The sequence below is a fragment of the Bombina bombina genome, chromosome 3 (genome assembly GCF_027579735.1).
Source record: "Bombina bombina isolate aBomBom1 chromosome 3, aBomBom1.pri, whole genome shotgun sequence".
NCBI classification, from domain to species: domain Eukaryota; kingdom Metazoa; phylum Chordata; class Amphibia; order Anura; family Bombinatoridae; genus Bombina; species Bombina bombina.
In genome coordinates, this window is record NC_069501.1 from 887,090,015 (window position 1) to 887,104,062 (window position 14,048).

Below are 14,048 nucleotides of genomic sequence, written 5' to 3' on the forward strand. Positions count from 1 at the left end.
GGCGGGCAGTGGACTGGATACACTACAAGAGAAATAAATTTATCAGGTAAGCATAAATTATGTTTTCTCTTGTTAAGTGTATCCAGTCCACGGATCATCCATTACTTGTGGGATACCAATACCAAAGCTAAAGTACACGGATGATGGGAGGGACAAGGCAGGAACTTAAACGGAAGGAACCACTGCCTGAAGAACCTTTCTCCCAAAAACAGCCTCCGAAAAAGCAAAAGTGTCAAATTTGTAAAATTTTGAAAAGGTGTGAAGCGAAGACCAAGTCGCAGCCTTGCAAATCTGTTCAACAGAGGCCTCATTTTTAAAGGCCCAGGTGGAAGCCACAGCTCTAGTAGAATGAGCTGTAATCCTTTCAGGGGGCTGCTGTCCAGCAGTCTCATAGGCTAAGCGTATTATGCTCCGAAGCCAAAAGGAGAGAGAGGTTGCCGAAGTTTTTTGACCTCTCCTCTGTCCAGAGTAAACGATAAACAGGGCAGATGTTTGACAAAAATCTTTAGTAGCCTGTAAGTAAAACTTCAAGGCACAGACTACGTCCAGATTATGCAAAAGACGTTCCTTCTTTGAAGAAGGATTAGGACACAATAATGGAACAACAATCTCTTGATTGATATTCTTGTTAGAAACCACCTTAGGTAAAAACCCAGGTTTGGTACGCAGAACTACCTTGTCTGAATGAAAAATCAGATAAGGAGAATCACAATGTAAGGCAGATAACTCAGAGACTCTTCGAGCCGAGGAAATAGCCATCAAAAACAGACCTTTCCAAGATAAAAGTTTAATATCAATGGAATGAAGGGGTTCAAACGGAACTCCCTGAAGAACTTTAAGAACCAAGTTTAAGCTCCACGGGGGAGCAAGAGTTTTAAACACAGGCTTAAACCTAACCAAAGCCTGACAAAATGCCTGGACATCTGGAACTTCTGCCAGACGCTTGTGCAAAAGAATAGACAGAGCAGAGATCTGTCCTTTTAAAGAACTAGCTGATAAGCCTTTGTCCAAACCCTCTTGGAGAAAGGACAATATCCTAGGAATCCTAACCTTACTCCATGAGTAACTCTTGGATTCACACCAATAAATATATTTACGCCATATCTTATGGTAGATTTTCCTGGTGACAGGCTTCCAAGCCTGTATTAAGGTATCAATGACTGACTCGGAGAAGCCACGCCTTGATAGAATCAAGCGTTCAATCTCCATGCCGTCAGTCTCAGAGAAATTAGATTTGGATGATTGAAAGGACCTTGTATTAGAAGTCCATGGTGGAAGAAATAACATGTCCACTAGGTCTGCATACCAGGTCCTGCGTGGCCACGCAGGCGCTTTCAGAATCACCGATGCTCTCTCCTGTTTGATTTTGGCAATCAGTCGAGGGAGCAGAGGAAACGGTGGAAACACATAGGCCAGGTTGAAGAACCAAGGAGCTGCTAGAGCATCTATCAGCGTTGCTCCCGGGTCCCTGGACCTGGATCCGTAACAAGGAAGCTTGGCGTTCTGGTGAGACGCCATGAGATCCAGCTCTGGTTTGCCCCAACGATGGACCAGTTGAGCAAAAACCTCCGGATGGAGTTCCCACTCCCCCGGATGAAAAGTCTGACGACTTAGAAAATCCGCCTCCCAGTTCTCTACGCCTGGGATGTAGATCGCTGACAGGTGGCAAGAGTGAGACTCTGCCCAGCGAAATATCTTTGAGACTTCTAACATCGCTAGGGAACTCCTGGTTCCCCCTTGATGGTTGATGTAAGCCACAGTCGTGATGTTGTCCGACTGAAATCTGATGAACCTCAGTGTTGCTAACTGAGGCCAAGCTAGAAGAGCATTGAATATTCCTCCAGAACTCCAGAATATTTATTGGGAGGAGTTTCTCCTCCTGAGTCCACGATCCCTGAGCCTTCAGGGAGTTCCAGACTGCGCCCCAACCTAGAAGGCTGGCATCTGTTGTTACAATCGTCCAATCTGGCCTGCGAAAGGTCATACCCTTGGACAGATGGACCCGAGAAAGCCACCAGAGAAGAGAATCTCTGGTCTCTTGATCCAGATTTAGTAGAGGTGACAAATCTGAGTAATCCCCATTCCACTGACTTAGCATGCATAATTGCAGTGGTCTGAGATGCAGGCGCGCAAATGGCACTATGTCCATTGCCGCTACCATTAAGCCGATTACTTCCATGCACTGAGCCACTGACGGGTGTGGAATGGAATGAAGGACACGGCAAGCATTTAGAAGTTTTGATAACCTGGACTCCGTCAGGTAAATTTTCATCTCTACAGAATCTATAAGAGTCCCTAGGAAGGAAACTCTTGTGAGTGGAGATAGAGAACTCTTTTCCACGTTCACTTTCCACCCATGCGACCTCAGAAATACCAGAACTATCTCTGTATGAGACTTGGCAATTTGAAAGCTTGACGTCTGTATCAGGATGTCGTCTAGATACGGAGCCACCGCTATGCTTTGCGGTCTTAGAACCGCCAGAAGTGAGCCCCGAACCTTTGTAAAAATTCTCGGGGCAGTGGCCAACCCGAAGGGAAGAGCTACAAATTGGTAATGCCTGTCTAGAAAGGCAAACCTTAGGAACCGATGATGATCTTTGTGAATCGGCATGTGAAGGTAGGCATCCTTTAAGTCCACTGTGGTCATGTACTGACCCTCTTGGATCATGGGTAGGATGGTCCGAATAGTTTGCATTTTGAATGATGGAACTCTGAGGAATTTGTTTAAGATCTTTAGATCCAAGATTGGTCTGAAGGTTCCCTCTTTCTTGGGAACCACAAACAGATTTGAATAAAATCCCTGTACTTGTTCCGTCCGCGGAACTGGATGGATCACTCCCATTACTAGGATGTCTTGCACACAGCTTAGGAATGCCTCTTTCTTTATCTGGTTTGATGATAACCTTGAAAGATGAAATCTCCCTTGTGGAGGAGAAGCTTTGAAGTCCAGAAGATATCCCTGAGATATGATCTCCAACGCCCAGGGATCCTGAACATCTCTTGCCCACGCCTGGGCGAAGAGAGAAAGTCTGCCCCCCACTAGATCCGTTTCCGGATAGGGGGCCATTCCTTCATGCTGTCTTGGGGGCAGCAGCAGGCTTCCTGGCCTGCTTGCCCTTGTTCCAGGACTGGTTAGGTTTCCAGGCCTGTCTGGAATGAGCAACAGTTCCCTCAAGTTTTGAAGCGGAGGAAGTTGATGCTGCTCCTGCCTTGAAATTTCGAAAGGCACGAAAATTAGACTGTTTGGCCCTGTCCTGAGGAAGGGTATGACCCTTGCCTCCACTAATGTCAGCAATAATTTCCTTCAAGCCAGGCCCGAATAAGGTCTGCCCCTTGAAAGGAATGTTGAGTAATTTAGACTTCGAAGTCACGTCAGCTGACCAGGATTTAAGCCATAATGCCCTACGTGCCTGGATGGCGAATCCGGAATTCTTAGCCGTTAGTTTAGTCAAATGAACAATGGCATCAGAAACAAATGAGTTAGCTAGCTTAAGCGTTCTAAGCTTGTCAATAATTGCATTCAATGGAGCTGTCTGGATGGCCTCTTCCAGGGCCTCAAACCAGAATGCCACCGCAGCAGTGACAGGCGCAATGCATGCAAGGAGCTGTAAAATAAAACCTTGTTGAATAAACATTTTCTTAAGGTAACCCTCCAATTTTTTATCCATTGGATCTGAAAAAGCACAACTGTCCTCAACCGGGATAGTGGTACGCTTTGCTAAAGTAGAAACTGCTCCCTCCACCTTAGGGACCGTCTGCCATAAGTCCCGTGTAGTGGCATCTATTGGAAACATTTTTCTAAATATAGGAGGTGGGGAAAAGGGCACACCGGGTCTATCCCACTCCTTGCTAATAATTTCTGTAAGCCTTTTAGGTATAGGAAAAACGTCAGTACACACCGGCACCGCATAGTATCTATCCAGCCTACACAATTTCTCTGGAATTGCAACTGTGTTACAGTAATTCAGAGCAGCTAATACCTCCCCAAGCAATACACGGAGGTTCTCAAGCTTAAATTTAAAATTAGAAATCTCTGAATCAGGTTTCCCCGAGTCAGAGATGTCACCCACAGACTGAAGCTCTCCGTCCTCATGTTCTGCATACTGTGACGCAGTATCAGACATGGCTCTAACAGCATTTGCGCGCTCTGTATCTCTCCTAACCCCAGAGCTATCGCGCTTGCCTCTTAATTCAGGCAATCTAGATAATACCTCTGACAGGGTATTATTCATGATTGCAGCCATGTCCTGCAAGGTAATCGCTATGGGCGTCCCTGATGTAATTGGCGCCATATTAGCGTGCGTCCCCTGAGTGGGAGGCGAAGGGTCTGACACGTGGGGAGAGTTAGTCGGCATAACTTCCCCCTCGACAGAACCCTCTGGTGATAATTCTTTTATAGATAAAGACTGATCTTTACTGTTTAAGGTGAAATCAATACATTTAGTACACATTCTCCTATGGGGCTCCACCATGGCTTTCAAACAGAATGAACAAGTAGGTTCCTCTGTGTCAGATATGTTTAAACAGACTAGCAATGAGACTAGCAAGCTTGGAAAACACTTTAAAACAAGTTTACAAGCAATATAAAAAAAGTTACTGCGCCTTTAAGAAACACAAATTTTCCCAAATTTTGAAATAACAGTGAAAAAATGCAGTTACACTAACGAAATTTTTACAGTGTATGTAATAAGTTAGCAGAGCATTGCACCCACTTGCAAATGGATGATTAACCCCTTAATACCAAAAACGGAATAACAAATGACAAAAACGTTTTTTAAACAGTCACAGCAACTGCCACAGCTCTACTGTGGCTTTTTACCTCCCTCAATACGACTTTTGAAGCCTTTTGAGCCCTTCAGAGAAGTCCTGGATCATGCAGGAAGAAGCTGGATGTCTGTGTCTGTAATTTTTGCTGTGCAAAAAAATGCCAAAATAGGCCCCTCCCACTCATATTACAACAGTGGGAAGCCTCCAGGAACTGTTTCTAGGCAAAATTCAAGCCAGCCATGTGGAAAAAAACTAGGCCCCAATAAGTTTTATCACCAAACATATGTAAAAAACGATTAAACATGCCAGCAAAAGTTTTAAAATACACTTTTATAAGAGTATGTATCTCTATTAATAAGCCTGATACCAGTCGCTAACACTGCATTTAAGGCTTTACTTACATTACTTCGGTATCAGCAGCATTTTCTAGCAAATTCCATCCCTAGAAAAATATTTTAACTGCACATACCTTATTGCAGGAAAACCTGCACGCTATTCCCCCTCTGAAGTTACCTCACTCCTCAGAATATGTGAGAACAGCAAAGGATCTTAGTTACTTCTGCTAAGATCATAGAAAACGCAGGCAGATTCTTCTTCTAAATACTGCCTGAGATAAACAGTACACTCCGGTACCATTTAAAAATAACAAACTTTTGATTGAAGAAATAAACTAAGTATAAAACACCACAGTCCTCTTACGACCTCCATCTTAGTTGAGAGTTGCAAGAGAATGACTGGATATGGCAGTGAGGGGAGGAGCTATATAGCAGCTCTGCTGTGGGTGATCCTCTTGCAACTTCCTGTTGGGAAGGAGAATATCCCACAAGTAATGGATGATCCGTGGACTGGATACACTTAACAAGAGAAAGGTACTTTTCCTTTAAATTACTCTCTGCCTAAAGCGGTAACTATGGAAAAAAAGCAGAGTGGTCGTGTTTTTAAAACTAAACCTCCCAATGACAGCCTCTAAACCTCAGTGGAGCTGAGGTGCCTACCTGCCCCTTCCGGACTACTGCCAGACACTGGATGCTGCTGTAGACCTGCATAGAGAATAGCCGCCACTGCTCCAATATCTGGGAGCGGAAAAGAAGGAGGTCATGTGACCAGAGGGAAAATTAACTGCACAATTTGTAAAGTGCGCAAATTAGCTAACCCGCTCAGACAAAGCCCGCCCTCCGGCTGCTCCATTACTGAAGAGACTAGCTGACAAGCTAGAATACGTATTGGTCTAAATTTCACACAGTACAGTGCCATAACACACAGCCCAGACCCTAGATATAATAAATATTATCAGGGAATTCTTATGTCTTCAAAGATAAAATAATAGAGCCAGTTTAAGCAAGGTTAACTCCTTCATGACTATAAGGATTAACCCTTAGTCTCCTCACATGCATAAGTTGTGCCTGCGCTTTGCCAAGCCACAATCCTACTAAGGATCTAAATTGTCCCCATAAATGCTGCAGTCTTAAAGTGCTAGTCTCCTACCTAGAAGACAAAAAGGCACTTACCTGCAATCTAGACGTCCGGCAGGAGGACAGCTTACAAAGTATGAAAGGACGCCGCTCCTCACAGAGACCTGTAGAAAAAAGAAACAGAGTAAACCTACTCTGGCTTTCTATAATAGGGCAGCAAAATGTTAGGAAAATGCAGCAAGGCCCACCTTACAAGTTCCTAACTGCTTTAAAGCCACTGCTACCCTACTAAAGAGATTAAAGTGGACTACGGCTAGACCCAGAAAACTTGTTTGTAGCAAAAGAAATCCAAATTTTCTTCAGACACCAGAACTTCACCTCCACCATTGACACTAGTAATTGATGACGTTGTGGACTCACCATATCTTAGGAAAGAAATTAACATTTTATTACATTACTATCCTACACACCACTGTATTATGTATAGAAAAACAACTTTACAATATACTTTAATTATTTTGCACTCTTTTCCCTTTTCCTGCAATTTAAGTCTGAAAATTGTGTATTTTCCAGTCCTGAAAACTGAAAGAGCATATGGCAGAATTCGCAAGCCTAATCTTCCCACATAAGTACCTAAATTTACAGTTATCTTATCTTTTCTGCTGCTGCCAGACAATGAAGGTTTTGTTAACCCAATGACATTCATCACATGCCCTGTCATCTCCAGACTCAAGTCAAGAATCCCTCCTTGAAACAACTGCAGTAAACAAAGTGTTCATTTGTTCTGATATATTTCAGACTCTGATAATATGTTAATCTAATTGAAGACCGCAGACAAATGTTATTATAAGCTGTTTCTGTCCCTTTAATATAAGTGATTTCAATTTTAACCCCTTAAAAACCCAAATTTGTTTATTTTAATATTCAGATTGAGCATGTAAATTTAAATAACCATCCATCTTATTTCTATTATGTAATTGGTTTCATTCTACTTGTATACTTTGCTGAAAAGAAACTGCTGATTGGTGGCTGCACATATATGTCTCTCGTCATTGGCTTTCAGCTAACTCCACATAGTGCATTGCTGCTCTTTCAACAAAGTATACCAAGAGAATTAAGCAAATTAGATAATAGTAAAATTGGAAAGTTGTTTACAATTGTATGATCTATCTGAATCATGAAAGAAAAATTTTGGGCTTTATGTCACTTCAATGACCGCTCTTTCTACAAGGGTTGCTTTTTCAATAGCGCGGTCTTGCTGCTGGCAGTGAGACCTATGCTTTTATAAGCAGAAAATCCTTTAATGACCAGCAACATAGTGGGTACATTATGGTCATTAAGGGGATAAACAGCAGCTACCTAAATCTATAGCTAAAAAGGTACAAAGACAGCACCACAATATGCAAACATAGGTCTTCAACAAGCTAAATCTCACAAACATAAATATAATGTATAGTTAGTATATACACGATAAGCATAATACATAGTTAGCATATACACGATAAACATAATATACAGTTAGCATATACACGATAAGCATAATACATAGTTAGCATATACACGATAAACAAATTATACAGTTAGCATATACACGATAAACAAATTATACAGTTAGCATATCCATGATTAAAGGGACAGTACACTGTAAAAAAAAATTTATATTAATATATTTTCAATGACTTGTTATACCAGCTGCAAAGTATAAAATTTATGAGAAATTGAGGGGGGCGGAGCCAACTGCAGAAGCGGCTAGAAGCATACTACAGGAGCTCCTGGATTTTATACTGATTATTTGAGTTTTTAGGGTCAGATTTGCAGCATATATCTGATCCACCATCTAGATCTCACGTTGTAGATATATGCTGCAACCCTAAAGGAACCAAGAATATATTTTGTACTGGATTTCTGAGCTCTTGCCTATTTTGACTAACGGGGCAGTTGCAGCTGCTACAAGAGGACGCTAGTTCTGCTGAACAATGACTGAGAGATTGCCTGAGGATGATCTGTGTGATTTGCTAAGAGATCACATTGGGGACTTATTTGTACTTCTTGCACAGTGGTCTGAACAAATTGGACGGCGTCAGGCACTCCAAGATGGCGCCGGCACTCGACTGCGTTATATCTCTTTCCCGAGGCCATGTGATGATAGTGCCGACGATCGGAGCCTGCTAATAGACGCTGTGAACGCAAGCATGGTCATAGCTCCTGCATTATATTCACCGGATGACCGTGAACAGCCCCGCCAACACCACGATCTGAAGTTTGCACAGCTGGACTGTGTGGAATCCCCTGGAACTATTGAGGACTCTTACACCTATGAACGGAAGCCGTGCAGCATTGCAGTGACCACGGAGGCGGGAAGCTGGTCAAGTATAACAAAGATTATATATGGGACTTTTACTAACAGTACCTCTCCGGTTGAGACTGGCATGTGGCATCCCATATGGCATAATAAGCTGTCAGTGCCGCATGTGAAGGAGATAACGGCCTCTCATTATTGGAATGTCAGTGAGACACCCTCTAAGGTTGTAACTGGTGTTGGCTAAGCAGAGACAATGCAGCTGCTCTAAAGTCCCTCATGGAACTCCGATTTATTTTTATCCTGATGAGAGACTATTCTAGCATCAGTTCTGTTTAGCTACATATCCTAGTTTCTATTTTTTTTGGTTATATACTGTTGGGTTATAATTTCAAGTTAGGCTGCTTTTAAGTTGGGTGAATGTTTATGCTCAGACGCTTGCAACGTTATATTACGTATGGTTATAAGGCCAATCCCAGCTGAAAGCTACTTTAATCCCTGTTTTAGACCTGCACATGTGACACACTGAAGACTGGCATCCATGAAGCTATATAGTTAGATATCTACGTTCTCTCTGATACTTACATATGCATGTGACTGTAGAATTACTTTTTGTTTAAATTTATCATAATTCTGATGGGACTATATCGGATTTGTTATTCTCTTCAATATGATATGCGGCTACATAGTGCAATTGTTCTTTAATAAGGCTGTATAATCTTGTGTGCTCTGATATGCTATTTAGTGCTAGGATGTCCAAGATATCTACACAAATATAGGGGGTCTCTATACCTTGTATCTACCTACTTTCTTACACAGGGCTTAAAGATGCAAGTGCTACTGTTTCCTACATTTAACGCTCATATATTACGTGGAGAAGTTTAACTGTTCATTTTGATGTGCAGCATATATGTACCTCAACCCACATAGAGCAATCTAATGTAATTTCAAAATATGTATGGACTGTACATGTATTATGCATACGGAGGGGTGGGCTGTTTGCGGCCGAGGCGGCCTACCCTGGGTTTATTGTAATCTTCAATCCTATATGTATATTAGTTGCATGAAAATCTCTGTTTTTGTAATATATATTAATCTTCACTCTTTGCCTGAATAGAGTACACCCTACTTTTAGAGTATTCTGAGCTGTCTGAGTGCTTGTCCCCAATCTAGACTCATATGAGAGCGAAACTGAGCTTGTATGATATGTAACGTGCCTTAGTTGTTCTGTGCTACACCAATGAGAGGGTCTAGTTATAACTCCCTAGCTATTACTAGTAAGATATTGAAAACACACGCCATATATGTGGTACTAGAGGGTAATATCTGACTAATTCTACTTCGTATATCGACTGGCTCCATATCCCCCTCCCAAGGGTTTTCCCTTGGGTTCTGATTACTACTGTAATCTAAGGAACGCAGATTCCATAGCTTTTCCCTATTCTCTACTAGACGTTTGTTATTAAAAAGCGGCCCATAATATTCCCCTTCCTATGAAAAACATGAGGAAGATATAGTTTATGAGTGCAGGGAGGATTTACTATTGATCTAGGTATAGGTTGTGGCATCAAAGATGTATTTATCCTTATCTGCATTTATGTTTTGTTTGGATAGTTGGTGTGTACAACTATATTGTATACACTTTTATGTCTTAGAAGATTTGTACAGACCCACTAGAGCTGCTTCAACTGTATCCTGTTTATACCGTATTATGTTTTATATTGAACTTCCTCAATAAAAATTAAAAAAAAAATAAAAAAAAATTACGAGAAATTGCATTTTTTGGTTTATTTGTGTATAAGAAGTAGCTGGTTTTGTGATTTTAAACCACAGCCTATTACAATGGGTTGAGCTTCAGGTAATATCAGATCTCATTATGTTATCACTTTTATGTACAAAGACACTTGCTTCCTTATCTTATTTTTGTCTAGAAAACCAAAGTTCAAAACTTAGAGAGAACAATGAAAAATTATCATTTTATTACTTAACTATCATGCCCCACACTGAGAGTGTAATCTCTTCTGCTGGCTGTGTTTACTTAGGCTATTCAATAGAATATACTCCAGTATAGAAACTTTCAGTATAGGTTGGGAAACTACAGGCTAAATCAGCTATTTCAAATGCAAATATAGGGGTAAAGGAGCTACGTATAAACAATTTAAAACATTCCAGCAGGTAAAATGAATCATTGGCAACAATTTAAAGGGGAGAATTTTTTTGGGTGAACTGTCCCTTTAACATTATATACAGTTAGAACCACAATAAACATAATATACAGGGAGTGCAGAATTATTAGGCAAGTTGTATTTTTGAGGATTAATTTTATTATTGAACAACAACCATGTTCTCAATGAACCCAAAAAACTCATTAATATCAAAGCTGAATAGTTTTGGAAGTAGTTTTTAGTTTGTTTTTAGTTTTAGCTATTTTAGGGGGATATCTGTGTGTGCAGGTGACTATTACTGTGCATAATTATTAGGCAACTTAACAAAAAACAAATATATACCCATTTCAATTTTTTATTTTTACCAGTGAAACCAATATAACATCTCAACATTCACAAATATACATTTCTGACATTCAAAAACAAAACAAAAACAAATCAGTGACCAATATAGCCACCTTTCTTTGCAAGGACACTCAAAAGCCTGCCATCCATGGATTCTGTCAGTGTTTTGATCTGTTCACCATCAACATTGCGTGCAGCAGCAACCACAGCCTCCCAGACACTGTTCAGAGAGGTGTACTGTTTTCCCTCCTTGTAAATCTCACATTTGATGATGGACCACAGGTTCTCAATGGGGTTCAGATCAGGTTAACAAGGAGGCCATGTCATTAGATTTTCTTCTTTTATACCCTTTCTTGCCAGCCACGCTGTGGAGTACTTGGACGCGTGTGATGGAGCATTGTCCTGCATGAAAATCATGTTTTTCTTGAAGGATGCAGACTTCTTCCTGTACCACTGCGTGAAAAAGGTGTCTTCCAGAAACTGGCAGTAGGACTGGGAGTTGAGCTTGACTCCATCCTCAACCCGAAAAGGCCCCACAAGCTCATCTTTGATGATACCAGCCCAAACCAGTACTCCACCTCCACCTTGCTGGCGTCTGAGTCGGACTGGAGCTCTCTGCCCTTTACCAATCCAGCCACGGGCCCATCCATCTGGCCCATCAAGACTCACTCTCATTTCATCAGTCCATAAAACCTTAGAAAAATCAGTCTTGAGATATTTCTTGGCCCAGTCTTGACGTTTCAGCTTGTGTGTCTTGTTCAGTGGTGGTCGTCTTTCAGCCTTTCTTACCTTGGCCATGTCTCTGAGTATTGCACACCTTGTGCTTTTGGCACTCCAGTGATGTTGCAGCTCTGAAATATGGCCAAACTGGTGGCAAGTGGCATCTTGGCAGCTGCACGCTTGACTTTTCTCAGTTCATGGGCAGTTATTTTGCGCCTTGGTTTTTCCACACGCTTCTTGCGACCCTGTTGACTATTTTGAATGAAACGCTTGATTGTTCGATGATCACGCTTCAGAAGCTTTGCAATTTTAAGAGTGCTGCATCCCTCTGCAAGATATCTCACTATTTTTGACTTTTCTGAGCCTGTCAAGTCCTTCTTTTGACCCATTTTGCCAAAGGAAAGGAAGTTGCCTAATAATTATGCACACCTGATATAGGGTGTTGATGTCATTAGACCACACCCCTTCTCATTACAGAGATGCACATCACCTAATATGCTTAATTGGTAGTAGGCTTTCGAGCCTATACAGCTTGGAGTAAGACAACATGCATAAAGAGGATGATGTGGTCAAAATACTCATTTGCCTAATAATTCTGCACTCCCTGTACACTTAGCATATCCATGCTAAATATAATATACAGTTAGCATATCCATGATAAACATAATATACAGTTAGCATATACACAATAAACATAATATACAGTTAGCATATCCATGATTAACATTATATACAGTTAGAACCACAACAAACATAATATACAGTTAGCATATCCATGATAAATATAATATACAGTTAGCATATACACGATAAACATAACATACAGTTAGAGCCATGATAAATATAATATACAGTTAGCATATCCATGATAAATATAATATACAGATAGCATATCCATGATAAATGTAATATACAGTTAGCATATCCATGATAAACATAATATACAGATAGCATATCCATGATAAATGTAATATACAGATAGCATATCCATGATAAACATAATATACAGATAGCATATCCATGCTATAGGAAAAAAAAATCTACAGAGCTTACATAAATTTTGTTTTAGCCATAAATTAAATGACCCCTCTTTTGCATGCTGTGCAGTTTTGTTTTGTTTTTGTCCTCTATAACAATCACCACAGGGAAAACTACACTGTTCTACAAAGAGAAAATGTGTTATTTTCCATTTCATACTAAAAAAAAAGAAGTTATTATGAAAGCCTATCTACCCAATATCATGGTGTATTTTTTGAATTGATCAGACACACTTCTGGACATCACTGTAGTCACATCAGAACTTACTCTTTGCTGTGTTGCTTCAGTAGCGGCAGCTGCCATTGCTGCAGCTTTTGCTTTCTCAGCTTCATCGTATGTTGGCAGGGTGGTGGCAACACTGTATGGAGGTGGCACAGGGTAAAATTCATTGTGCGTTTCTATGGACAAACAGAATAGCAATATGCAGTTAACACAAGGGACAGAAAACCAAATGTACAAATGTGTCTAGGTTTTGTACAAAATTCTCTGCATAAATGAAATACTATGGTGTAACATATTTATTGCACCTACTAAATACACATGATCCAGCACTGTCTTGTTGTGAAATGGGGAAAACATACACTGAGATAAAGGTGGCCTGCAGGGGCTAAGAAACAGGCAGACATTTAGAGTTTTAGATGTTATAAAGTATATTAAAGTGAAGGTCAATTTTGATGAATTAGTGCCCAGTTTTTAATACTCCTATTAAAAACAAGGGCACTTTAATTCATCAAAATTGACATTTCACTCGTTTTCTTCAAAAACTTACCTTTTAATCCTGGCAGCCGCTCCAGCACTTCCTCTGCCCGTCGCAAGCCGTCTTCGCGGGTCCAAAATGACGAATCTGACATCCTCCAATCACAGTGTTGCATCAGGCCAAAATTCCCCTGGGGGGAAGCCATGATTGGAGGAAGCCGGATTCGTCATTTCTGACGTCTGCAGAGGCTTCCGACGGCCGGGGGAATTGCTGGAGTGGCTGCCAGGTTTTTAAAAGGTAAGTTTTTGAAGAAAACAAGTGAAATGTCAATTTTGATGAATTAAAGGGCCCTTGTTTTTAATAGGAGTATTAAAAACCAGCCACTAATTCATCAAAATTGACCTTCACTTTAATAAAACATTTTTTTGTGCATAGCTGGGGAATGGGTAGTAAAAGGCGTTATCTATCTTTTTAAACAATAAAAAGAAAAAAAAATCAAGTACATGTTTTAGTTCTGAAACCAAACACTTTGTTTTACATAGATCCTGCTATGAAAAAGGAAATATTTTTGATTGCAGAACTAAAGACATGGATAGTCATTTATA

The 14,048-nt window shown here is 40.7% G+C and overlaps 1 protein-coding gene across 1 annotated transcript in view; it reads right to left on the reverse strand.

Moving 5' to 3' along the window:
• The window catches only part of NDFIP2 (Nedd4 family interacting protein 2), a 259,390-nt gene that overhangs the window by 186,388 nt on the left and 58,954 nt on the right, over positions 1–14,048 (reverse strand). Inside the window, exon 3 of the mRNA XM_053707849.1 lies at positions 13,014–13,144. Coding sequence (XP_053563824.1) covers positions 13,014–13,144 — 131 coding nt within the window. The remainder of the gene's footprint in view (positions 1–13,013; positions 13,145–14,048) is intronic.